This window comes from Lacerta agilis, chromosome 4 (assembly GCF_009819535.1).
Source record: "Lacerta agilis isolate rLacAgi1 chromosome 4, rLacAgi1.pri, whole genome shotgun sequence".
In the NCBI taxonomy this organism is placed as follows: domain Eukaryota; kingdom Metazoa; phylum Chordata; class Lepidosauria; order Squamata; family Lacertidae; genus Lacerta; species Lacerta agilis.
This window is the reverse complement of record NC_046315.1, coordinates 57,731,600-57,759,381: the sequence shown is the minus strand read 5'-3', so window position 1 is coordinate 57,759,381 and position 27,782 is coordinate 57,731,600. Positions and strand designations below refer to the sequence as shown.

The 27,782-nt window shown below is 40.5% G+C and overlaps 1 protein-coding gene across 1 annotated transcript; it reads right to left on the bottom strand.

The window, feature by feature from the left end:
- TMEM47 (transmembrane protein 47) lies at positions 1–27,782 on the bottom strand. Its single transcript, XM_033147195.1, has 3 exons — positions 27,482–27,782; positions 8,168–8,308; positions 1–911 (listed from the first exon to the last, which is right to left on the bottom strand). Exons 1-3 carry the CDS (start codon positions 27,705–27,707, stop codon positions 733–735), a joined length of 546 nt encoding a protein of 181 aa, XP_033003086.1. The 5' UTR covers positions 27,708–27,782; the 3' UTR covers positions 1–732.

The following is a 27,782-nucleotide window of genomic DNA, read 5'->3' as shown; positions in this document are numbered from 1 at the left end:
TCTCATGCATGTATTCTCTTCTTTTTATTCTCTCATGGGAGTCAACAGATTCAGTGTCCTTCTCTGCTTATACTTGGTTACAGCCGAGACACAAAGTCCAACCACATAATTAGAAGAATGCGCTCCAAGTTTTGACTTCCTGATATACCACAGCTGGCTGGAAAATGTGGATTGCCAAATGTACAAACTTGTGTTGTCAGGAAGTAGCTGATTAATTTGTACTTACAACTATGTTCGCTTTTCTCAGCATCCCATCATTTAGAAGTTTGTTTCAGCAAAAGTCCCAATGCATCAATACAGCATAGTGGTGTAACTCAGTGACCAATAGAGAATTTGAATCATGTATCATACAAAGGAGCTTCTACTTAGGCCAGCTACTCCCTTGCAGGCTACAGAAAACGCAGGTGCCATATTTTCATTCCAGCTTGTTTCTCATGATGACTGCTTCCACCTTCGTCCTCGAGTGGTACTGATCTTTGCTTACCAAAGGTAATGTATCAGTAGCTTATAGCATTTGCCAATGTACTGATGAACAGGTGTAATTTTTGCCATTCTTTTAAAGGGGTGTTAAAAAAGTTAATTGCAAGAGTTGTAGCCCAAAGTAAAGGCTGATAAATCAACAGGGCAGACTGCTGGACAATCTACAAAAGTTCTAAAAACACAGAGTTAGAAAAAACTGAACAATCCTTGTGTTATTTCTTCTTCTGGTGCTGCATTTTAAAATAGCACCCTTTAATAGTAGTCTTCATAGTTCTTAGGGTTTAGGCAATATAGTATGGCACCCCCAAATGAAAATATAGTTGCACCCCAAGCTAGTCCATAGCCCCAGTTGAACTCATGGTATATTCTCAAATTGACTGTTTCGATGAACTTGATTGGATAAAGGACGAGACTGCACACCTGAAGAACCACTGGGGAAAAAAGAAAAGGGGGGGAAAGTCAAATACGAGGCTTCATCCATTTTCTTAGAATAAATAAAATGCTAAATCACTAATCTTTTGGTAGAGTTTTTGGTGTACACTAGGAGCATACTACATACAGGCAACTCCCCACTTAACGAGCATTTGGCTCATGTGCAACCATGTATATGTGTGTGCCAGGAAATAAATAAATACCAATAATTCAATTCAAACCTGGAAATGGCTGGAGAGAGTTAGAGAGTCCTCGTGGCTCATGAGGAGACCCTACCTGGAGCCTGAAGAGGATGTCAGTAAGGGTGGATGAAGCCCTGAAGAGACAGGAGGCGCAGCAGGGTTTTGTTTAGGCTGCTCAGTCTCCCTGCCTAACAGCTGATGTGTGCGGTAAAACAGCAGCAGTAGCTGCTGCTTTCCCACTCATCCTCCAGCCTTCAGCCAGGCCCAGAGCTTCAATTCTTGTTGGTCTGGATAGGAGAGAGAGGGTGTTTAAAGGGGACTCTCCACTTCACACGAGTTCACTTATGCGATCAGGCTTCCAGAATGGAACCCCCACATTAAGTGGAGAGTCGCCTGCATTTAGAAATGCAATATTGATTTCCTGCCTGGACTGTACCACTTTCAAAGTGCAATCTTGATATGAGAACAATCTTGGCATGAAACTAAAAGAAAGAAAGAAAACACACACATACACAACCACTTCTGAGAAATAGAAGGGGTTAGAACCCTGTCAGTAGCATACTCCCGATTTATTTAGGGAAGCTGTATGGTTGCAGTACTTTGAATTGGCTCAGAAATGAATTGGCAGCCGGTGCAGTCAGACCAAGGTTGGTGTTATGTGCTCAAACCGCCTTGCCATGGTGAGCAACCTGGTCACTGAATTCTGCACCAGCTGAAGTTTCTGAACCATCTTCAGAGGCAGCACCACATATAATGCATTGCAGTAATCTAAGCTAGACGTTCCTGGAGGATAGACAACAGAAGTTAGGCTATCCCTGTCCAGACAGGGGTGTAGCTGGGCCACCAGCAGATGGAAGGCACTCTGTGTTTGTGCACTTCACTGGCTCCCAACCTTGACAAGGTGGGATTCTTTAGTCATTTGTTTACTTTATTAAGAATGTTTATACCCTGTCTTTCCTCAACAAGCTCAAGGGGGCTAACTACGTAAGCTACAACTTTAACTTAGTTTTATAAACTGTTGTTAGACAACAATAAACAATATAACAAGAGGAAGAAGATGAAACAAATAGCCATAGAAATAGTATGCTGACAGCAATTAAAAAGTACTAGAAAAATAAAAGAACCACTTATGGCTCACAAATCTTCCTTTAAGTGTTATTTGTATGAGGAGAGATGGTTTCCTTCATCTTCCAGGTGAACTGATATGATCCAGTAAGCGCTGTAGCTGGTGATGTTTCTAAACCTGAATTTAGCTTCCAATTTATGGTCATAATGCTATTTGAAATTCTCTGAAACAAGTCCTGTTGAAATGACAGAACTAGCACAAAAGCACAGTGGCAGTCATTTCAATTCACATAAAACAGCATTTGTTTCAATAAACCTTGCACAGCATTCCTGGTGGAATGTGCAGTCCATGTAAAATATATTTAATCTAAAATTTATTGAGTCCATGCTCTGGTAACCTTCAGGTTAGACTACTGTAACATACTATATTTAGCCCACAGAGAATATGGCAATCTAAATATAATCCTATGTATATAGACACATATTTCTGGAACAGGGCAATGGCCTGATATTTCAGGGTTCTGAAGAATAAGCCATATCAATTATCCTTTTGCCTTTTCTGCAGATCAGACTTTCTTTGAAATAACAGAAGAACACAGGTGACTAAGCTAATGGCTTCTATAAATAGATCATAAAAGAGTGGGAAAAATAAAGTAGGGGATGATGAAGATAGATAATTTAGGAAAGCTCATTTATAATTATATGACTCAATGTAATAAATAATATCATTTATCAGCTAATTACAACAGAATTCATTTGAAATTGCACATTAAAAATACATATAACCTCCAATTAATATCTTACATTCCTGGCACAGCCAAATTCTTACCTTCCACACAGTGCAATAAAGCTTCCTAATAATTTGTAACATTCAAATATTTGTTTTGAACAGCAAGTACTCCATAAGAAATAGCCTTGATGTCACTGATTATTACCAAAGCAAAGTTGTGCAGTCAAAATTTTATCAGACAAAAGTTAAACAACGTCTATGTACCTGCACAAGTAGCAATGAGATGCCATAAGTAGAGCATTGGCTCTGGATGTGGATGACAAATGTCAGCTGACATTATGAATTAGATCCTATGGAAAGGGTACCAAGTCCAACTAGGTAGCTAATAATAAGTGTGCATTAGATTATACCAGGAAGCCCTCTTAACCCTGTAATGCAGAGGTGGCAGGGGTGGAGGAAGGGGTGAGGTCCGACCCGGGTGTCACAACTGAGGGGGGTGACAAAATGCTGGGCAGCACTCACTACGGAGCCTGCAGCGTGCCCGAGCCACGCATTTCTCCTGGGAGAGACATGGTGGCTTGGGCGCATGCAGGCTCCACGCTGCCCAAACGGTCTGCCTGCTGCCTCCCTCCCCCCCCCAGCTGTAGGGCAGCTGAGTAGGAGGAGGCCGGCAGACTCCGGAGGCCCCGCAGTGCGCTCTGCCCCTATGGGCGGCTCACCCCGCTCCTGGGTACGCTGCCCCAGGGCGACCGAGCAGCTTTCTCTGCCGCTGAGGGGTGGGGGATCTTTTTGGCTCCACAGGCCAGATCCTTATCAGGATTGGCCTCGCAGGCCAAATTCAATAGATAGGCAGGGCTGCCCACCTGTCAAAATCCATTGGATAGCTTTGCAAGTCTCCCTAGCTCCCCTTTAACCCCTGGCATTGGAGAGTTCAAAGAGAGAATGGATTTGTGCAGGGTTTAAGACAACCCTTGTGCTCCTGTATGAACATTTCAGTTTTTTGTTTTTTGTTTTTGTTTTTATTTTTGTTTTGCAAAGAAGGAGCCACCCTCTTTCTCCTTTAAACATTGGAGCAAATTGCCTCTCCCCCCTCCTTACAACATCCGTTCCACAGAATCCATGCCCGCTTTATCCTTTTTCTTCTTGGCTTGTAACAGATAGCCATGAAAGGTTAGCAGCCTTGGTCTGGATTTGGACCCCTGTTGACTTAAATGAACAGTGGTATAGTCCCTGTCTTTGGATCCTGCCGCTCTTGCCAATTATAGGCTGGTGTACAATACTTGATACTTGAGTGGGTGGTTGCTGAACAACTGCAGAGTTCTTGCAAATACGGAATGGGTATTAAGTAGCACCTGTAGTAGTGCCAATTCTGCTGATCGAAACAGTCAAGATAACTGTGAGCTGAGAGTTTGTTGCACCCTGGGTGAGAACCTGGAGGCTCTCTCTGTGTGTGTGTGTGTGTGTGTGTGTAAAGCAAACTTAATTGATACTGTATATATATATTAGTAACTTTTTAATAATGTAACATTTTTTAAACATTTTCTTTAAGTTGTCAGTTGCTGCTTTTTTGTATGCTACATATAATATATAATCATATACAGTATCATCATAATTGATATACTACTTAATATGTAATCAATCAATCAATCAATCAATAATCAGAACTTGGCTCAATTGGTATAGAATGTCTGGCTATTGTTAGGTGCAGGCTGGTGTGATTGTTTTACACCTCATTTAACACATCTTTGTGAATCACCAATTAGTTTCTGGACTCAACTTAAGCCACTGGTTTAAACGGTCTGAGCAGCGGCTATCCCAGCAAGTGCCTTCTCTCATGTCATTTTAAACAAATTTTGAGTGCCTTGCCCCATAATTCCCAAACAAACATCAAGATCTTCTAATGATTTGTCCCTGCTATATGATCCATACTTGGGCAACTAAAGCAGGACTCTGTAGGACTCTGTATTGGAGAAATGTCCTTTATCAGTTGTCTTTCATTTGGAACATCTTCACTCCACCAAATTGTTAATTTATGTGTATGTTCTTTTGCTGTTTTATTTGAGTGGTTTAAATTTTATAGCATGTTTAAAACGATATTTTGATTGTATAGGAATCTTGTGTTCTCAAATGTGCTGTAGTGCATGCTGGGGGCAAAGAGAAGTTGGCATTGCAAGAATAGGAGCACAAACATTTCTTCTTGCCAAACAGAACATTATTTTCCCCTGCCTTTTGCTGCCCCAGGGATTCTCCCAACCCCCCAGAGCTGATGGGGAGCAGGGAGTTTGGGGTTGAGAGGGGGAAGCCCTGGTGCATTAGTGGGACTCCTTGTGCTGGCTATTGCAAGCACAGCTAATCATTTGAATCTAGCCCATGCTTTTTATATTGAATATAATTTGTTCATCTAGGCTGAGTTCTAGTGGATTCCATATTGTTGTGGAATTACACAGAAGGCAACAACTAGAAGTGGCTAGAAAAACAATAATAGAAAAAGGAAGCCTAGAAACATTTTTTTTTAAAATAAGCAATTTAAAACTCATTTTTAGTAAACCATTCTGTTGCCAGCACTGCGTCAATTATGCTAGATAGAAACAATATATTTCATGAATCTATTTTGCAAATTTGATGACTAATTGAGATATAGAATTCTGGTAGCCTAAACTCACGTGCCCTCTGCTAAAAACTACAGTGGTTTAACTAAAATAATGGAAACAGCAGGGGGCAGTAGGATACTTCCCCTTATCACTTTTTCAATTCTTGAAATACTAAGGACCTATCTTTCCACCTCCTTGTAAATGGATTTTAAAAATCCATCTAGCAGAGAAGATGGCCTTGTCATTCTCTCCATTATGGGATATCATACAGGCTTACTGTTTCAGTTCCAGCACAGATATGATTGACAGAATGGAGGGATGCTGTGCCTGGAAAACTTCAGGAAGAAAAAACTGTTACTGGCTAACCCAAAGGACACTGAAGTGCATACCAATAGGTGATTTCAATGCAGATAGTATGCACTGCATTATCCTTTGGGCTGATTTGTTTATGTGGGTCTTTCTTAAAAGTATTTCCGAGCACAAATTCTTTCCTTTGAAGCTTTGCAAAATAAAATAAAGGCTTTACAATGTGATGGCTGTTACAAAAAGTAAATCTGACACAATAAAATTGATTCTTCCTGTGAAGCATATAAACACCTTTCAGTTTAATCCTATTTATTTTCATACAGATGGTTTTGAGAGCTAGTGCTTAAGGGACTTTTACAATCAAATATTTGAAAAGAATTGCATTAAGTAGAAGGAAAGAAAGAAAGAAAGAAAGAAAGAAAGAAAGAAAGAAAGAAAGAAAGAAAGAAAGAAAGACAGACAACCATCAGCACCATCAAAAGTTGCTGCATATAGGCTGCAACTTTTTCATTAAAAATAGTGGGATTTATTATCACTTAAACATACATAATTTGCACTGTTAATGGCTCTGTCCTTACAAAGGCCTGGAATGTGGACAGTGATGATTACCCTATATAATATTTCAAAACTGCAGCACTACTAGGTTAAATACCAATAGACTTCTTGTAAGAGTAATGCTCCTCTGTCATATAACAGCATGTAGAGTTCATTTGCTCAAGTAGCTGGACTGTGTGTTGTGAATAGGTGACAGCTCCATACAATCTTGTTCATGGATTCTTCATACTGTAGATTATTGTTATTAATATCCCACCTTTTCCCACAACCGGGACTCAAGGTGGCTTACAGATAAAACAGAAAAAGTAAAAACAGAAAAGATAGTAATTTAAAAAGCAGTTAAACACTAATAGCATTAAAACAATAAAAATATATATATTTTAAAATACAGGTAATAATAATAAGGGGGAAAGGCCCAGAGTGGCTGGGGAAACCCAGCCAGATGCACACGGTACTACTACTACTACTACTACTACTACTACTACTACTATTATTATTATTCAGTGGAGAGAACCTACAATGAATTGCAGTGCAAACATGGGGAATGAGCAGTTGTCTCCATATTCATTAAGTACCGTAAAAAAGTGCAGCTATGATTACAAATCTCCACATGTTCAACTTGGTTTGTGACAGATTTTCACCACACAGGTATGTACCCAACTGAATGGAAGAATTTGATAAGAATGAACTGACACTCTGATAATAACCCTTTAAATCACGTCAATCTCTGACTATTTTCACATATCAGGGAATAGAACAATTTGAAAAAGCCCAGTCTATGTAAAGAACCCCCAGATCACTTGATATTCTTGAGTTTTCAAATGAGAAATAAGGGATAGTTTTAAAATATAGCATGCTAATGCTTCAGAATGCAAGACCGGTTGAGTCAGGGGCGTAGCAAGGGGGCGGGGGGCGGGCCGCCCCAGGTTCCATAATGGAGGGTGTGACAAATTATCAAGGAACAATTTTTTTTGGGGGGGGGGAATTGAATTTTTTTATATATTTTTTCTTTTTTGAAAATGCCTGCTCCGAAGGTCTTATCTTACTATACTAGGGATTATATAGCTATATATGAAATTTCATGCATATCAGTTAATATATTGATCCTGCTCCACCAAAATAGCTGTTTACTTGGCTGTTTTCCTATGTCGTGAAGGCTGAAATTTCAGTTCAGTGGAGCACTTACTGTTCCCAACCCTAACCCTGTGGAAAGCCATCTAATTAGACTTTAATTTGATTTTGAGATTTTTTTAGGAGGTAATTTAATTATTGTTTGATTTTATACCAATGTTATGTATTTGATGTTAGCCCCCCTGAGCCCGACTTCAGCCGGGGAGGGTGGGATATAAATAAAAGTTTTATATTACTATTACTTGTTATTATTATTATTACTTGTTATTATTCCTTTGTAAGAAAATATGAAATAACGTAAAACCATTTTTGCGGGGGGGGATCAATGGGGGGGTTGACAAGAAATTTTCCGCACCGGGTACCACCTGACCTTCCCACACCTCTGGGGGGGCTGACAAATTTTTTTTTGCCCCCGGGTACCAATTTACCTTGCTACGCCCCTGGGTTGAGTTAAGGAATCAATTACTGCACATGAATGCTGAGCAGTGAATGACTTGGCCATGGGTGCTAGAGATTCCTTGTAATGTAAGCAAAGGTTGATCATGCTGTATAATCAAGAACTTCTGAAATAACCTTGGGCAATGATCTGATTATTGGCTTACAGTCCACAATGAGCCACTCTTTTCTGCACAAATGTACAAAACTACAGCTAGGAAATTCTAGCATACTTCAGAGAACCAATCTGTTTGATTTACCTGCTGCAAACAGCATGACAGCAACTGGTCTGTAGAACCGCCTCCGGGATCCCACACAGATAGAAATTAATCCAACCAAGAAAGCTATAAGAATTATGGCGGCACCACCCAACAGCATAGAAAGTGTAGCGATCTGCCAGTCTGCAGAGAGAAAGAAACACAAATAACTGAAACTAGATAGTAACTCATATAAAAAGGATGTCTATGTAAAATGCAAAGAGAAACCAAGACTCCAGTAAACACAAAAAGGTGTTATTTGTAACAGAAAATGCAATTGCATTCAGACTTTTTAAAAAAAGCTTTTCAGGACAGTTCTCTTAGTCAGATTTAAGGTGTTATCTGTATGTATTGTATTTTATGTACTAAAGGAAAAACTGCAAAATGCTGTGTAATGCAGATATCGGGTGCTTATAATATTGACCATTTTTCTCTTCACCACTTTCCTATAGTAGTTAATGGGATTCCCCTTCCTTAACTTACAGCACAACCCTATGCATCTTTTCTCTCAGGGAAGTGTGATAGAACTGTAGCTTTAGTTATAAAGGGTTTACAATAGTGAGGAGCTCAATCAAACTTGGTATGACTAAAGTAGAATGGAAAAACTCATAGTAAAATCATCAGAGGGCTATTTGCAAATTAACACACTCAGGAGCGCCAGCTTGTGACCATGGGTGCCCAGGGTTGTGGGTGCCATGCAGCATGCATTGCCCCGACACCAAATCTTTTGCGTGCCTGGCCCCTGGGAAATTGTGTTGGTGCCTGGGCACACAGGGCCCCAGGGAGCTGGCACCTATGAACACACTTAAATTTCAACAGTTAGTTAGCTAGAGCTATTAATGGACCAATAATCCTAAAGTGCATTTGAATGATGAATGAAACATGAAAACACCAAAACAAATGATACTTCTGATTCAAAACAATTCTATTGTTTCAGAGAAACTTGTCCAGGCTACAATTTATATTTATTTTAAAGATTTATACCCTATTATTCATTGGTACAAGTATCAGGGCAGGATACAACATAAAAAACACAAGCAAGCAAAGTTCAAGTCAGCTAAACAGATGAGAAGGCTAAAATGGACACTCATTAAAAACCTATAAACAGGAATTACTCCACTTGGCACCAAAATGACAACCATGTCAGATGATGTGCAAGGGGAGGGCATCCCACAGAGAAGAATCCATCTTGTTTCACCACCAAATGAGTCTCCTCTAACAGTGGAATGCAAAGAAGAGCCCCGATGGCTAATCTTAAAACAGGTATTCAAGAGCACAGTTCAACAGTGTGTGGAGGCTATTTATAATATAAAATCTTATTAGTCAGCTATTTTGCAAGAAAATAGGAGCACAGGGGAACTGAATCCATTCTTATAGGCCCCGCAGTTGAATCCTGGTGGTGGGAAGGGCTGTAGCTCAGTAGCAGAGCACATGCTTTCCATGCAAAAGGTCCCAGGTAGAGATGGAAAAGTCTCTTGTTTGAACTCTTGGAGATCTACAGCCAGTCAGCAGTAACAATGTTGCACTAGATAGCTCAATGATCCTACTCAGTTGAGATTCCTGCACTAGGGGCTGAGCTAGATGGCCCTCAGGGTCCCTTCTAATTCCCATGATTCTATGATTACACACAAACACACACACACACACACACACAGAGAGAGAGAGAGAGAGAGAGAGAGAGAGAGAGAGAGAGAGAGATAAAAAGATGGCTGCCCCCATATGCACATTGGGGGCAGTCATCTTTTTCTCTTGTTAACTACCCAGGAAGGGGTACTCTCTCATACCATACTACATCTTCCAGTAGCTTTTTAGTGAAATGTGTTCAATGAGTGCAAGAAGGCCACTTTCTAAATGGTTTTTAAAAGAAAGTCAGGGAAGCCCTCAGACCACCTTGGACATGCTTTATAATTTTATTTTATTATATTTTTTAAGTGTGTGTGTGGGGGGGGGGGGGGTCTATTCCTAGGTTGACTTAGGAAGGGACACCACTGGCTTCTTTGCCTCACATGGAAAAATGTATTTGGTGAGCCTAGGTAAGAACAATAATTTGCAACAAATTAGACTGCAGGATTTTGTGCTTTGTGTGGACAAAAGTTTTTTTTATATATAACTTTGGGAACTTAGTTTACATGCTCCAATCCCACAGTTGTATTAATTTTAAAACAGGACTTCTTGGCAAAAGAAATAGGGCATTATGTTATATAATTGATGGCACAAAATCAGGTTAAACACAATACACCAAATAATCTTGGGCTGAGATTTTCAAAGCCAATTTAATGAGTGTGGTGAATTAAAATCCCCCAGCTAATTTAGAATTTCTTAATGCAAGAGTTCTAAAGGCTCTTCAAGCTAATGAAATGTAGCAAGAGCTTAGGCAAGGGTAGAGCTGCTCTCAAATTCAAGAGCAAATTCTGTCACACATGTGTATAATATTTATTTTACTTTAGAAATAGAACGGCGGTTGGTTGAATGTTTTATGCAACCCTTCCCCCAAACCAAAACACTCAACACACCAGAACAGAACAGTACTGTACTGTTAAATGGAGAGATGTAAGTAATTGAAGGCTTATGAAAGAATTCAACGAAAGCTTTCTTTGGTTCAAACAAGTCCTATTTGGATGCTCAAGTTATGTATGATTAACATCACATGAGGCACCCTGCACCAACCACTTCCCAACACTATACAAATGTTTGGGAGGAAGTCTGCAGCATAACCAAAAGCAAGTAGGGTGTCTCTTGTGACCTCAAACCCTGGGTGCTTAGTCTGTAATCACTTTGGGATTTGGAGGGCCCTGGGCAAGCATCTCTAAAAGGTATGAAAGCGAGTCATGCATAAGATTTAACTTAATTCTATACTGTATGTGAAACTGTAATGGAAGTGTGGATAATTGCGTAATGATACATTCAATGTGGTCAATTTTTATTACAACTAGAGTGGAGAAACTTACCTAATACATTATATCAATACCACACTGTTAATACATGAATACAAGTTGTAAATAGAAAGAAACAAGCCATTACCTTTGACATGTGATGGTCTTACATAAACAGATATAGATCCCCCAACTCCCCCACTCAAAAAAAAAAAAAAAAAAAAGCTTATTGAATGATATCATGGTAGCAGGGACATATGGTGAATTGGTGATAGCCAGTTCACGGATAAATGATTAGATCACTATACCTTTGTTTAAGAGCCAATTCTCTAGTATCCCATTGAATGAAACGGACCTTTTCACACCTGCTTGGAAGAAAAGTCCTCAGTAAAATCACTGTACTCCTAACCTTTATGGACAGTGTTGGAAACAACACATTGTCCCCAGTGTCTAGATAGCATTGGGGAGGGTCCTGTCTGAGTCATAATGGTAGGGGTGCATTTAGTGAAATGACCCTGCTCTCCTGCCTCATAACTGAATGGCAAAATAAGTCTACAGTAGCACAGGAATGCACTGTATATGAAATGTATACTGAGTAAAGGCACTGCATGCAGGCCACTTTTCCTGTGGCAGCTGATTTAAACTATCTTCACACTGTGTCCCTATGTGGACCTACAGACTCTTTTTTTGTATTTTTCTGGCATTGCAATGAGTTAATACACAATAATTTATCATGCATACTACTCCTAACTATGGAAGGTATCTGGATTGTGGCTCAGATAGAACTTATCTAGTTTGTGTCACAATTAACTTTCTTTTATTCTTCTAATTTATTTTTTCCCTTGTTCTTCAGCTAGGGAACCTTAGAGCAGATAACGAAAGATTTAAAAATACCATAAAACAACATTAAAACCGCAGACTATAAAACAGCTTTTGAAATAGGTTAGTGACAGCTTGGTTGAAATGCAATAGAAAACTACAATATGGAAAATGCCTGAGCAAAGAAAAATGTTACACCTGACTCTGAAATGACATCAAACTTGACACGAGGAAAGTCTATCTGGGGAGAGATCTCTAAAACTTAAAAAGGTCCTGGTTCTAGGTCACTATCTGCTTCATCTCTCATGGCAGATGCACTCAAAGGAGAGTCTCATGAAAAGATTTCAGTGTCCTGGCACAAGACAGTCCATGTAGCCTTTAAATGTAAGAACCAGAACTCTGAATGGTGCCTTGAAGTAGCCTAGGAGCCTGTTATTTAAGACTGGCAAGATCTGTTCCAAATACCCAGTTTCAAGTCTGCACTCTAACAACTGTTTTGCATCAACTGAAACTTCTGAGAAGTCTTCAAAGGCATGTACAATGCACCGCGGTAATTCCTAACAGGAATTGCTCTGCAACTGCTATTATCATTTATGCTCACAACAGCCATGTAAGATAGATGAATCAGAAAGGTAGAACTAATTTATTTTCACACAAATCCAAAGAAATTATGATCCAATTATTAATGGGACCTAAATTTGTCACAACGAACTTGTCCTATTGATTTCAACAAGTCATAAGCACAGAATTCTCTCTATTTGGACCAATATATTTTTAGCACAAAGTTATGTAGGTTATCGGATAAAAGTTAAGCATTGAATGTACAGCAATAGACTCTTGTTCCATTTGTTTCATTATCCAATAAGATCACAACTAACTGTACATCTGATAAGATTCTTAAACTGGGCTGAATGGTGGCATTGCAATATAATGGGAGTTTGTGGTGAAGCCAACAGTCTTCCCAAGGGTTCAGCAGTAACTCAATAACACACACTTCATTATGTTAAAGCAGATTAGAAAGGAGTTTGTTACATCCATACACAGTGAGTTTATAATCCCTGATTCAGTTTCAAAATTTCAGAACAAGTGGTTTTAATATCTACATTTTGACCACACTGAAGCATCAGACCCCTACAAAGCAAACTGTCTGCTTTACAAATATTTACAAGAACTTGTTCCAAACATCAGAAATACAACTGTCACTGACAATTCTCTAAAAATGTAGGCAATCCCAATGCAAGAAATATATAAATCTGTCTTTGTGCTATGAAGCAGATTGAAGCCACTAATTTTTAGAAGCTGTGTGCACAAAGGACTCGCTCAGACAGCCATTCCTTAGTGTAAGACACTATGACCCTTTTGTGAAAAGGCCCATGTGATTAACAGGGCAGCAGGTCTGTGTTGCTCACAACCCCAAGGTTAAGCAGCTCCTTGGCTTTATCCCTGATATCCACACATTAAATGGAAAATTCTGACCAATGGGTCTAATTAGCCCACCCCAGTTGGCCCATGAATCTGCCTTGGCCAAACTGTGCCCACCTGCCCTATACATGGTATCATATATAATGTAATGTGTGGAGCAGGTGAAGATGCTTCTGGGCCAAAGGGACTTGCACAGTGTGCCACAATAACCAGCTGATCACTGATGCAGACATAAATAGGTTATCATGGGACATCATTACGATGGATAGTTGGGCAAACACAGCCACCTGTCAAGCCACAGGGGATAGGAAACATAAGGTTCTGGCCCACAGACCACATTCAGTTCCCCACTTCATGTCTACATTTTTGGAACTTTACATATATAGGCTTTCGCTTCTCAGACAGGGAGCAATCCAACCCTAAAGCACAGGTACTGCTGCATGGGCCTACTGCCCCTTTAATTGGGGAGAGACATTGTGTTTAACACATGAAGGGACTTTTCTGAGATTACTTTTCCCCTTAGTTTTTGTGCAGGGAAATAGTTTACCCAAACACCAACATATGGTAAAATAATCCAGGAAATTAGTATTTAGGCTGGAATCCTGACCTTGTCAGGAAGCCCCACTGAACCCAATGGGAAATTAGACATGCATAGGATTCCATTGCCAGTGACTTAAAAAAAAAAAAAAGAATCTCTGCCGGTTATGTGAAGAAAATATTTTGCTGATTAAAAAAGGGGATTGATGACTTACATAGATCTTATCTGTTTTAAAATGCAGCTACAGCCTGATTCTGTACATCACTACCCAGTGTGATTTTCACAGTTGAACATAGTAGTTATTACATCACTTGTCAGACTTTCTAGCACACTAGAGTATACAAACCTTTGCAATTTAAAATATAATGCTGCTTTAGCACTAGACCAAAATATAATTTTTAGAACTATTTCTATTGATCTTCTATGTTTCAGCAGAAGATGATTTCTTGGGTAAATACATTTTCCCACTAAGTGGTTGAATCTAAAGTATAATAACACAAAGAAACATAAGTTCAATGAAAGTGTACTTATGATGCTTCAGTTCTTTCCTAGAATGAGAATTTTTTTCCCCCTGTATGGAACTGAAAATAAGACATGATAATCTATGGCAACTATTTTTTAAAAAAACTGATGCAAACCTAGTTACTGTAATTCTTTTGGATAGCCACAAATGCTTTAAGCCGAGAAATGGAGAGCTAGCATAGCCAAAGGTCGGGGTGATGGAAGTTAGAGGCCAACAACATCTGGATTGTGATGGCCATCAACTTGAATGGCTTTAAAAGAGAATTAGACAAATCGTGGAGGATGTGGTTGTCACTGGCTACAAGCCCTACCTTCACTGTCAGAGGCTGCATGCTTCTGAATACCAATTGCTGGAACCACAGGAGGGAAGAGTGCTGCTATGCTTAGGTCCTGCTTGTAGGTTTCCCATAGGCATCTGGTCAGCCATTATGGGAACGGGATGCTGGACTAGATGGGGCAATAGTCAGATCCAGCAGGCTCTTCTTATATTCTTATGGAAGGCCACAGTTTTCTCACTCCTGTTTTATTTTATGCAATATCTGTCTTCCCATTGTGCACTTCACTTACATAGGATAAATTGGGAGTGGCGAAAGTATCCTTTTTTGTGACAGTGTCAATGAACAATCATTATTTTCCTAGTTAGGATTCAGAATTGTAGCCAGGATAGTCTGAATAAAGGCAGGCTCAGAAAATGCTGTGGTACCCTTGAAACTAATTCACCACCACCACCAAAGAAATGTTCCCCTGCAAAAGGGTTTTATTGCAACACCTTAACACTGCCTGCATTCCTCCTGAATGGCATCATGCAAGTATAGAATAGTATCACCATCTTCAGAGACTGAATTACAACAACTTAAAGTAGAACAGTAAAATTAAAAGTATGTTTCACATGATGTACAACATATTTATTTACAGGTAGGTAGCCGTGTTGGTCTGCCATAGTCAAAACAAAAACAAAACAAAAAAATCCTTCCAGTAGCACCTTAGAGACCAACTAAGTTTGTTCTTGGTATGAGCTTTTGTGTGCATGCACACTGTATCTGAAGAAGTGTGCATTCACACGAAAGCTCATACCAAGAACAAACTTAGTTGGTCTCTAAGGTGCTACTGGAAGGAATTTTGTGAGTTTGTTTTTGTTTTAACAGATTTATTATCATGCTTGCAGAAGGGTAATCAAATTTCCTGAGCAAGGTCAATATTTGGGGGGTAGGAAGAAAGGAAATATTTCATCCCCTTGTACCACAATTTCAGACCTTCTTTCCCTTTCTCATGCCACTATATCCACCTCATGTCAGTACAACAGTTGCTCAGTCTCTCCTTCACAGGATAAAAGACTATTCATAGTGATGTTGGTGGCTATAACAACCTCAGTGATTCCCCATTGTGATGTCTTGTTTTGTAAGATTAGATTCTCCAAGTGCAAAATAAAAAGGCCTGGTTCGCACAAAACACTAAGACAAGTTAACCATTAGTTGTTCCCTCAAGACATTCATGGATTGTTTCTCCAAACTTTGATTTGTTTCCCAGCTGCTCTTTCCTTGTGCCTTTGTACTTTGGTGAGAGTTTGAGGTGGAGTAGTTTATGTTTAAGGAAGAATGCTGGATTCACATGCAATGCTAAGTCATATTTAGAATAGTCAAGGTTCGTAAGCAAACACTACATGACTTCCCATTATGCTGGCAGTAAACAAACCATAGGTAAGCTGCTGGAGTGCGTTCAATAAACCTTCATGCTATATTGAACATCCACAACAAATCAGTTTAATCTAAGCAGAATATCACAATGTCCTACCTTTCACCCCACACTCTACTTCTGTATCAGAGTATTATCAGAATTTAAACATTTGTGCTGTTGTTTCTTACTTCTTTGTGCACTTCTACACAGAACAATAGAAACCTCCACTTTCCACAGCAGTCCTATACCACCTATACCACCCTGGGCTCCTTTAGGAGGAAGCAGGATATAAAATGAAACAATAATAATAATAATTCCTCTTTCTGCACCTCTTTGTTACTGCCCTCTACCAATCGCCTCCTTAGACAAAAAGCTGAAAGTAACTAGATACAGTAATTGTCTTTTAAGAGAAGGCTGACAATTAAACCATATTAATATACCCAAAGTAAAAACACACAACTGTACTATGTAAATACCCTAAAATCTGAGCCACACTTTATTCTCAGGAAGTGGGGTGGGACACTGTGTTTCTCCTATAATACAGTATAGAAGGAACAAATCAAGAAAACCCAAACCACTATATTAAAGTTTGGAAACTTCAAGCAACACAGCATGCATTATTTTCACTGCTGCCTTGTGTGTTCATATGGGAGTCTGTTGAGGTAGCATAATAATGTGTGGAGGGAAAAGCACTTTTTATTTGGGAGCCAACTTTAAGCAACACCTATTTTCTTTGATAGCCAAAGCCCAGTATCTTTCCCCTGACTCAGCCGATAAGAATACTGAAGGCGTGGATCACTGTACCCCTATCTAAACCCCTCAATTCTATTCTTTGTCAGCTGTCTTTGGCTGTCACACTTTGTTGTTCCTGCCTTTCCGCCAGTGATGTGGGCCTGAGGAAAACATCTCCTCTGGATTGGGTATTTGTATGGGGGGGAAACACTGCATTAGCAACCATGTAAATATCATGCCTGATGCAAACTCATTAATGATTACCTTTGTCCCCAGCAGATGTGATTTGCTTTTTTTATAATAAAAAAACCCTGCATATTAAATGCAAAGCCACATTTAATATCACATCTAGTTTGGCCCTTATAACTGTGTGGAGTATCAATTCCATAGTCAAGTTTTCCTATCACTGCACTGAATGAAGGCATTTTGGGTCAACTTTATTCATGCCTTAGTAACTTCCACGATCTCTTTCAGCTATTTAGTTTTATCTCATTGATTTCATGTGTTGTGTTTGTCTGCCCTCCAGCTCTTCCCCTCTCCCCCTCTCCTGATTTGCTGCTTCTTTTTCTTGTTACTGTGCCTCTATTTTCATAGTTACTGCTCTTGAAAATCAACTGTAGCCAACATTTCAAAATATTCAACATAAATAGTTTCTGTCAAAATTTTATTGTTACTTGTCTTAAATAACATTTTATTTATTTCCAAGTGTCATAACTAGGCATCGGGCAAACCAAGCATCATAACCAAAGTGGCACTTGAACTGTATACAATAGATGCAATGCATGGATATACCCTCTTTGCACACACTGGGCTCACAAGCTAGGGAGCTGAATCTTGAGAGTTTAAGGATAAGTTGGCCATACACTTTTGGCAAAGCCCTCACCAAAGACTTATGAGTAAACTTAGCCATGGGGATAAGAGAACAGGTCCTCTTACAGACTGGAAATGGATTAAAGAACAGGAAGCATACAGAAGGAATAAATGGATAGTTCTCACAAGGTAAGGTATAATAAGTTGGATTCCCCAAGGGTCTATATTGGGGTTTAACTTGTTCATTAATGACTTTTAGTTAGGGGTGAGCAGTGAGGTGGATGAGTTTACTGACAACACCGAATTATTCAGGGGGTAAAAACAAAAATGGATTGGAAAGAGCACCAAAAGGTTTTATCCAAACAGAGTAAATGGACAATAACATAGCAAACAAACATTAATAGAAGTATAAACTGATGCACACTAGAAAAAAAAAAATACACTGATGGGGTCTGAACTGGCAGTGAGTGACTAGGAAAGGGATCTTGGAGTTGTGGTGGATAGCTCAGTGAAAATGATCACCAAGCACACAGCTTCTGTGAAAATGGTTAATTCCATATTAGGGATCATTTTAAAAAAGGATTAAAATAAAACTGCCTGTATTGTAATGCCTTTATACAAATCTATGGTATGATCACACCTCAAATACCATGTACTGTTCTGGTCACCTCATCCTAAAAATAATATTGTAGAACTAGAAAAAGTGAAGGAGGACAGCAATCAATGCTATCAGGAGGCTGGAGCAGTTCACTTTTGATGAACGGTTACAACGTTGGGAATTTCTTATTTAATTAAGGGGACATATGATAAAGGTGTACAAATTATTCATGGTGCTGAAGAATGTGGACAAAGGTATGTTTTTCTCCCTGTCACATAGTGCTAGAACTTGGGGTTATCCAATGAAGCTGGGTAGTGAGAGAAAGTTAAACTATAGAATTTTTTACCATAAAATATTGTTATCTTGTGCTCTGTAGCATTTGCAGTTCTCTCTAGTTCTCTAGCACTGCAAACTTGGAGAACGATTCAGCAAGTGGTCATTCTCATTGATTCCAATGGAAGAGAGCTGGCCATGAGGGCTCACTTTTCCACTGAAATGTATAAAGTGCTAACTTTGGCTGGTTTGTGTCCTAACTTTCCATACTCTCCATTTCTCCATTGGAGTCAGTAATGATATGTTGACAGCACTAAACTGAAGGGGCTCCTGTGGAATGCCACCTGTTACTATTTCTCATTTTGACAGTGATCCAATAATTACTATTCCTTATATCAGTGCTTTTTTTCAGGGGAATTCAAGGGTACGGAGTACCAACACCTTGTTGTTGTTAAAAAGTATGGCACTTATTGTAACAATTTCATGGTGAGTACCAGCATCTATTTTTCTGAAAAAACACTGCCTTATATTAACTGAAGAAGTCAATATTCCATAAGCTAGCACCTACCTCCTCCCACTGATTATGAATATGAATCCTACCGCATCATCTTTTGCAACTGAGTATGAGTCAAGGTTACAGTCCACTTGATTCTAAATATAAACCTCATAAAATATTTAGACTACTTATATTATCACTAGCAGTAAAAGCATCCTTTAAATTCCGGAAGCCCAATTAAAAATATTTAAAGGAGAAGCAGGCATTAAAATTTTAAATGCTGCAATATACAAAAGCAGTAACAGCAAGATAAATTAGTTTAGGATACACTTCACTGAAGATTTCTTCCATGCTTAAAATAAAACAAAGCTGAATACAACAGTTGGCTTATACATTATATGGCCCAAGCACAAACTTCCCAGAAAGATCTAGAAGAGTTATGAGAGATACAGAGAAAGGGGCTATAATTCAGTGGAAGGCCCAAGCCTATCCCTGGCATCTCCACATAGGGCTGGAAAAATACTCATTTGAAATGTGGAAGAACCACTGCCTGTCAGTCTGCATTTATTCCTGTTGCGTCTAAAACACAAGATGGATGTGTAGCCTTTTTGCCATAAGTTAATCAAGGTAACCTGCACAGCTATGTCTATCTTCTAAAAACTGACCAATAGGGCTTTGATTTGAATTGGGTTGGGGATGGGGCTCACTTATGTTCTTTTTCTGGGAGATCTTAAAGCACATGCGTCTGTTGCTCTGTTTGCTTTTTCCTCCCTTTTCTAGGCCACCCACCATATATGCCATCAGTATTTCCTCCCTGATTTGGGTGACATCTCAGACATGATAAGGAACCTTTGCTCACATTATTCTTAAGGTGCAAGAACACGAAGAGGCAGTTAGTAAGCTGTGGAAGCTGCTCCCTGCTGCCCCATTCCTGTGTGTGTTAGTGTCCCTTCACAGGACCAAGTGATAATGTGCAGACTCGTAACTAGGTCATAATCAAAGAAACACGGGTTTCTGTGATGCTGTGTGTCTTTCCTGATATTGTGTTGGCATACAATGCTAAAGGCAAATGAGCAACCTTTCCTAGACGTCCAATCCTATATATATACTTTCCTGGAAGCAATCCACATTTGGCTTAATTCTACGTCGACACCTATAGGACTACCCTGCAAGACGCACAAAGATTTCAAGTGGGCCTGACTCTAGCTCTTCTTTGACTAGAGGTGAGTACAGGCATTGATGCTGCTGACTACATAAGGAAATGCATGGCACTGGTGAAACATTGCTATAGTGCTGGTGATGTGAGTCACCCTATGGAGCATTGTGGTGCAGGGGTTAAAGTGCTGGACTGGACTCAGGGTTCAAGTCCCCACTCAGCCATGAAGCTCACTGGGTGACTTTGGGCCACTCACTGTCAGCCTAACCTACCTCACAGAGTTGTTGTCAAGATAAACTGGGAAGGGTCAGAACCATGCACGCCACCCTTACCTCCTTGGAGATACATGTAATAAATAAATGAATGGAATACCAATGATGGCATACTTTTGCCATACAGAAACATTCTTCTTATGTACTGGCCACTAGGGCAGTTGTGGAACAGGTGCAGAAATACAAGGCTTGTACAAACTAGACCCCATCTTGCCACCTGCAAATCATATTTAATGCATTTCAGAATAATCCGGCTGGGAATGAATGAGCACAACCCAGAACAACTTTAATGGCAGCAGTGCTTATACAAAGCCACGGTGCTTTTGCCACACTTGCAAGGAACAGAACAATGCTTTAGCCATGGTGGCACTGTTCATTTATTTTATTCATAGTCCAGAACATCAATAAAATCAGGTCACGCATTATCTGGGCAGGTTACCAAGGAGGCGGATGGAGCCCTCAAAACACCTAACTTTGATTCAAAGATTATCAGGTGAAATATTCATGAAGCACAGATTCATGTGAAGTAGTGATCAATGCACACATTGCTGCATGCAATTACCCTTAACCATGTATTTAATGTGGGCGAGCCTAGTGTTGATGTACCTTTTCCTTTAAGAACATAACATGAGCCTGGTGGATCAGGCCAATGCCTTTTTGGCATGGCATCCTGTTGTCACAGTGGCTGGTCAGATGCCTGTGTGCAGCCTGCAATCAGGACATGACTGCAACCACACTTGGCCACCTGCAGTTTCCAGGAACTGGTATTCAGAGTCCTAATGCCCCTGACAGTAGACAAAGAACAGAATAATGGCTAGTAACTGCTGACGTGGGTGGCACTGTGGTCTAAACCACAGAGCCTAAGGCTTGCTGATCAGAAGGTCGGCGGTTCAAATCCCCGTTACAGGGTGAGCTCCTGTTGTTCGGTCCCAGCTCCTGCCAACCTAGCAGTTCGAAAGCACATCAAAATGCAAGTAGATAAATAGTTACTGCTCTAGTGGGAAGGTAAACGATGTTTCCGTGCACTGCTCTGGTTCGCCAGAAGCAGCTTAGTCATGCTGGCCACATGACACAGAAGCTGTACGCTGGCTCCCTCGGCCAATAAAGCGAGATGAGCACCGCAATCCCAGAGTCGTCCACGACAAGACCTAATGGTCAGGGGTCCCTTTAACTGCTGATAGCCTTGTCCTCCATGAATCTTTTAAAGCCGCCCATGTTTGTCCATGACTTTGCCATTTGTCTAGGGCTATGTGGCTGACAGGAGGGTGCTTCTTGTGGTTCCTTCAATGGGCTTGGTCCACCACATGGTGGTGTATGACAGGGCTTTCTCTGGTGTGGCCCCTGACTTTGGAAGTCCCCTCCTCTGGAAGTCCAAATAATGGAGACTTTTATGGGCTTCTGCTGGCAGGTAAAGATAACATGGGCGTTTGGAGCTAACCAGCAACCACTAGTTAAGAGGTAAAGGGACTCCTGACCATTAGGTCCAGTTGCGGACGATTCTGGGGTTGTGGCGCTCATCTCGCTTTAATGGCCAATGGAGCCGACGTACAGCTTCCGGGTCATGTGGCCAGCATGACTAAGCCACTTCTGGCGAACCACAGCAGCGCACAGAAACAATGTTTACCTTCCCGCCAGAGCGGTACCTATTTATCTACTTGCACTTTGTCATGCTTTGAACTGCTAGGTTGGCAGGAAATCACTAGTTACCCTATTACTATTCATGCTTTATGCTGTTACCCTATTACTATTTTGTTAAATGCATTGTTTTGGGGTTGTTGTTTTTTGCTTATTTTGTGTGTGTGTGTGTGCACGTGCATGTGAATTGATGGAAACTACTCTGAGATCGTATTGAAGTGATGAAGGGCAGTCTACAAATCTGTAGAAATTAATAAACAATACTATAGAATCCATTGAAATGGATAAGGATTTCTGAATTGGAAGTGTCAGAGATTTTGATGTGCTTGCTTTTTAGAATCTGATTTTGCACATTTCTATCCAATTCCTCACAGTAACTACCATCTATTTGGTGGTATGGCTGCAGGTGAGGACCATTTAGACACCCCCAGTTGCTGCATGCCTTCTAGCAGAGAAGAAAAGATTTAGAGGAATCATAGAATTGTAGATATTGGAAGGGACCATGAGGGTCTTCTAGTCCACCCCTGCAATACAGGAATATGCAGGTGGCCCTTGAGGGGACTGAACCCGCAACCTTGGTGTTATCAACACCACACTCTATGTAGCTTAGCCTTCCTGGATTGCAGAAGCAGAGGAAGCATCTTGAAGTTGTAGAAATAGCTCAAAATGGGGAGGGGTTCCACCACAGATGCAAGGATGTTGTAAAGATTTGAATTACTATACAATATATCACAGTTACTCCTTTGGGGAAAGAGGGTACATTCTGGAAAGCTTTAAAACAAAGCCTTCTTTAAAATCTATCTTCTAGTTATTTTTCAGAGTAAGACATGAATTTGCCTTTAATACAGTTTTTTGGCCATGGCGTCTGTAAAACTTTTTATGTTAACAATTGCTTTTTCCATTCTACTTAGCTGTTATTTTTTAGTTTTAAGTAAAACATTTCCAGTAAGCCAGGAAAGAACAGTGTGTTGTGACTATCAGTCTTGCTGAGCTATTTGCAAATATCCATCACTATCAACTCAGTTAAAGCCATGATCTACATATTCCCAGGAGGAAGCTGCTTTTGAGCTGTCAATTCTGCTTGGAACAGCTGCTCTCATGCAAAATAAGCAGACACACAAACTATGACTGTTAAAACATAGGTTAGTTAGTTGATAATAGATTTAAAATGGGATATTGCAATATTTCGGTAAAGCTAGATCTCACTTCTTTTCCCCCTCAAAAACAAAGAACAAACCCCAGAAGCTATAAATTCAACTTTGTCTCTTAAAATAACAATTCAATTGGGCTGAATTTTGAACCTCCAATATTCTAAATGCAATGTGAAAATAAAGAAGTAATTCATTTGCATTCAATTTTTAACAATACATTTAAAGATCCTAGATGAAACTAGTAAGTATTTAGTCCTATGGATTCCCAAAAGTTACAAGGAACACATCTGAATGCTGCTGTATAAACATTATGATACATGTTTCACCAGAGAGAACAATAATATCCTGTAAAGAAGAAAGCTTTATAATGTTTGTTTATGTTTTTCTCAGTGTAATGTTATTTTGATGATTCAGAATCCCAAAAGGCTTTTTTATTTGTATAAATGCATGTGTAGGTGCTTAAGCAAAAATAGACATTTTCTATAAAGACCATATCTCAAAGTGCCACTTAATTTTGCCAATACTACAAAGGTAGTATGCCTGGTCTGTAATAAACAACATAGTATGTCACACATCATGCTGTTCTACAGCAAAGGCTGTGAAAACCTAATGCAGTGTGCCATACATGTGGGCTACATTCTTCACACGTTAAATGCCATAAGAAAATACAGTATGCATGCACTTACACATAGCTCTGATACAAGAATAAGCCGTGTTGCTATTTTAAATGGCCTAATCTACATCAAAACAACAACGTCAGACTTCCAAGCTATGACTCTTCACAATTTTACTTCCATGTAGCTCCAGAGAAATCAACAGGGCTGCCCGGGAGTCTGGGATCTTAGCTGAAATCTACCGACTTATTTTAAAATGGCATGATCAAAACATGCATTTTTTATCAAATCATCTGCACAGATGGGGGACAACTGCACATCTAGTTTATTATCAGGCAAATTTAATATGGCTGGATGCCTCCTGAAATATTTAAAATATATACACAGCCCTCTCTCCCACTTTGGTATTAGCAGTGTTAGCAGAAACATGTTGATGCTCAGTTAGTGTTACAGCTATATAGCACATTATATAGTTAACAAGGGATATGCTGGCCGTTAGCAAAACTGGACAAAGAGACTGTTTTCTGGTAATTGCTCAGAGGATGTTCCTTGCTGCAGATACAACCAAATGTGCCCTCTCTGAGAGCAGTCAGGACCTAAAGTCTAATTAAGACAAAGGTTTTTAATTAAACCCTGGATATGCTTTAGCAGGCTCCGGTGTGTGGCTGCCCTTGATTGTGCCACTTGAGGTGCTCTCCTTCAAGGGACAATGAAGCAAATGTTTTAAGACGGTGGAGGGAGATGCCTTGTGCCTCTGGCTCCTTCTGTTTCTCCAGTGACAATGCTCTTTGCTCTAGTGTCATAATTAAAAAGTCTTCCTAAAGGAAGCTCTTTCTGCTTATTTCCAGTATATCCCAATTATTTCACAACTTAAAAGCCTTGCCTGCAATGAGGGGGATAGACAGAATAGGGATATTTTGTTTTACGTAGAAGAAAAAAGGCTAAGTTCTTAACAACAAAGGGCTATTGTCAATGTAGAACAAATCACACTATAGACTTAGGACCCAATCCATTACTCACCCAATCCAATGAGGGCCTTTTGCCAGCTTGTGCAGAGGATTTGTTTATATCAAAGGACAAACATTTGTGCATATGCATGACTGTGTAAACAGTGCACATTCTCATATTTCAGGAAAGCTTTCAAAGCTTGACTCTAGACCCAGATACAATTAAAGGAAAGGTCTTGCTTAAAATAGCCTCAGCAGTCATTCCCAGCAGCTTGTAAAATCTGGAAAACTATTTTAAACAACCACAACAAAATCAGTAAACCTTAGTCTATGACTTCATAGAATGGGAGTGCCTTGAAATTTCCTGAAGGAGCAGGAAGGCATTCAGGAAGACACAACAACAAATACCTGCTCTTCCCATTCATGTATTGTTTGAAAATGCAATGAGGAGCCTGCAGCTCACATCCAACCGATTCCCCTCACTCACACTTCTCCTATAGGAAAAATCTGAAAAGAGAGATGTCTGCCAGATGCAATTGGGGAGAGCTTAGCAGTCCTCTAACGCTGATCTGTGCACTATTTAACCTTCCTAATCTGTCATACTTTTGAAGGTAAGGGAATAAAGTAAAACCAGCTGAACTGGAACTTGGTCCCCCACTTCCCACCTCCACCCAATTCATCTGAAAAGTCTTTATGCAATCAAGGGATATCATTTTAGAAGACAGAGAAAGGGGCAAAAGGATTCCTGTTGCTAAGGAGACACATCAAGTCAAAGCTGACATTCCTACATAAATTTCAGGGGGTGGGAGGGGAGAAGAGATTTTTTTTAAAAAAAATACAGCTCAGTTACAAAGTTTGTTTAGACTCCCTGGTAACAGCGCAAAGAAGCAATTCTTTTTTAAAATTGATTTACTTTACATGACACAATTGACAGCAAACCTCACCCAACACCAAATCTTACTTGATTGAGTGATAAAAAGTAAAAATAAATAAAAGAAAGGACCTCTGCTGCAGTTTTGAAGCAAAGATCTCCAAGAACATTTTTAAAAAATTCAGAGAAACAAAGGCATGTAGCAAAATACACAGTAGGCAGTCAAACCAATAGGAAACCAATCTCTTATTGCACAGTTTCTTAAAACACAAGGGTAATACAGGTACATGATTCAAAACCAGATTTCGGGCTTAGTAAGTGAAGGCTACAGTTTAACTTGTAGATGTTTCTAATAGAGATTAGAGAAGCAGCTGCGATACAGTGGAAAATAGAAGCAACGCTCACAAAAAAGGATTTTTGCAGACTGAGCAAGCCACTTGATATGGGGATGGAGGGATGATTTTGAAACAATCTTGCTCATTTCAAGGGGCAATTTTTTCATTAGGGGGAGTTATTATTTTGCTTACTGAAAGAAAAAAATGAAACAGGATAAATGCCAATAAGGCCAACAAGATACATGGGGGAGGGGGGAAGAGGCTGAGAGACAAAGCTATATATGTTGCCTAGTGAAAGTTCTCATCAGGGACATAAGGAGGAGAGCACAGGAATAACAGAAAAGAGAAAGTATCAGAATACAGTGACAGGAGAGTGTTGCTTCTTATGTTGGCTACAGATTCAATGAACTGAAAGCCACAACTTTTTATTTCAGTTTTAGCTTGAAGACTGGGTACTGTATAGGGTAAAATATTGATTTGAAGTTAAAAAACAACAGCAAGATAATCCACAAACCACCTTCACACCACAACATGCAGGATTGAAGCTCTTTTCATGAACAAAATACGCCAATTCATTAAAAACAACAGCAGGGTATCCCGTGATGCAAATGCTTTGAAAAAGCTATCCCTGTTTTTCTAGCCCTTGCTGTATCCTGACTTCCAATACAAGAAAAAGGGAGCGCATAATGCTGTATGTGTGTAGATGTAAATACTTAACTGCCTGCTTCACAGATGCATCATTTAAACATATTGCTTCTCTGTCTACATGGGGCTATGAGGAGGAGGGACAGCTAGGGAAATAACCAGGCAGACAAAATTCAGCATAAGCAAGAGGGAAAGGTAGAGGATTGGAACTTGGCATGGCAGACTTGAGACGGCAGCTCATGGGGTGCTGGGAAGGAAGGGCATTGGGGGTACGTATGATGGATTGATCACAACTAAAGCAGAATGTGGCATTTGGATTTGGGCAATGAGAAAGACTATTGGGGAGGATCTGAGATGAGGTGGGAGGAAAAAACTGGCTTAAAGGAGTAGGTTCAAATTAGGATGCAGGGATGAGTGTGCTGTGCTGTGAAGTCAGGTGGGAGAGAAAAGTGCTCAGGGATGGAGAGGCAGGTTGTGCTGGGTCCAGGTGGGCAGCAGGAGGCAATGTGAGGGCAATGAGCAATGTCCTACATGGGTAACAACGGAAGATGGTACAAAAGAGGCGTTTTGAGAACGTGAGGCATAAGTGTTAAGGATAAGAAAAGGCGTTCTGTGAAGAGGTGGCGCTGATAGATCCTGGAAAGGAAAGGGGGGGAAGCGGGGGCAGGGGAGAAGTCCGGTGCTGCGGAGGAAAAGGCTAACCTGAGCGGGTGGCGGGTAAGATGCGGGTGGGGATGAGGGAAGGAGATGCTATTGTAGGGGCGGGATGGGGGGGGGAGATCAGGGAGGACACTCTCCGAAGAGATGTTGGGGGGCGCTACTGCAATGGGTGGGGTCAGAGGGAGAGGCGAGAGGCGCGGGACGGGGGGGGGGCGATTTCAAGTCAAGAAGAAGGCAGGTAAAAGGTGCCGGGCAGGTGCCCCCCCTCTCTCACCGCTGTTCAAGGTAGTTATGCAGCGCCAGGTCTCCGGGTTGTTGAGTTTCTCGCAGGACTCCCACAGGGAGAGGTAAGACTGGTGGTCGGCCGTCACCCAGGCCGGGCTCAGCACGGCTCCCAGATCCAGACACAGCGCCAGGAAGATGCACACCAGCCCCACCAGCTTGAGCGGGGTCAGCACCGAGACGCGCACCTCCTCCATGCCGCTGCCGGAGGAAGCCATGGGCGAGCGGGGAACCAGGTGCCCCTCGGCTAGCAGCGGCGCCGGCCGAGCCAGGGGAGCGAGCGGACCTCGCTG

What these genes read in the sequence shown, in the direction of transcription:
- TMEM47 (XM_033147195.1), bottom strand. Translation starts at nt 27,707, where the DNA reads ATGGCTTCCTCCGGCAGCGGCATGGAGGAGGTGCGCGTCTCGGTGCTG. An exon ending in CATAACTACCTTGAACAGCG is followed by an intron (nt 8,309 to 27,481) that starts GTGAGAGAGGGG and finishes TTCTCTCTGCAG; the next exon opens with ACTGGCAGATCGCTACACTT. An exon ending in TGTCATGCTGTTTGCAGCAG is followed by an intron (nt 912 to 8,167) that starts GTAAATCAAACA and finishes TTTTTTCCCCAG; the next exon opens with TGGTTCTTCAGGTGTGCAGT.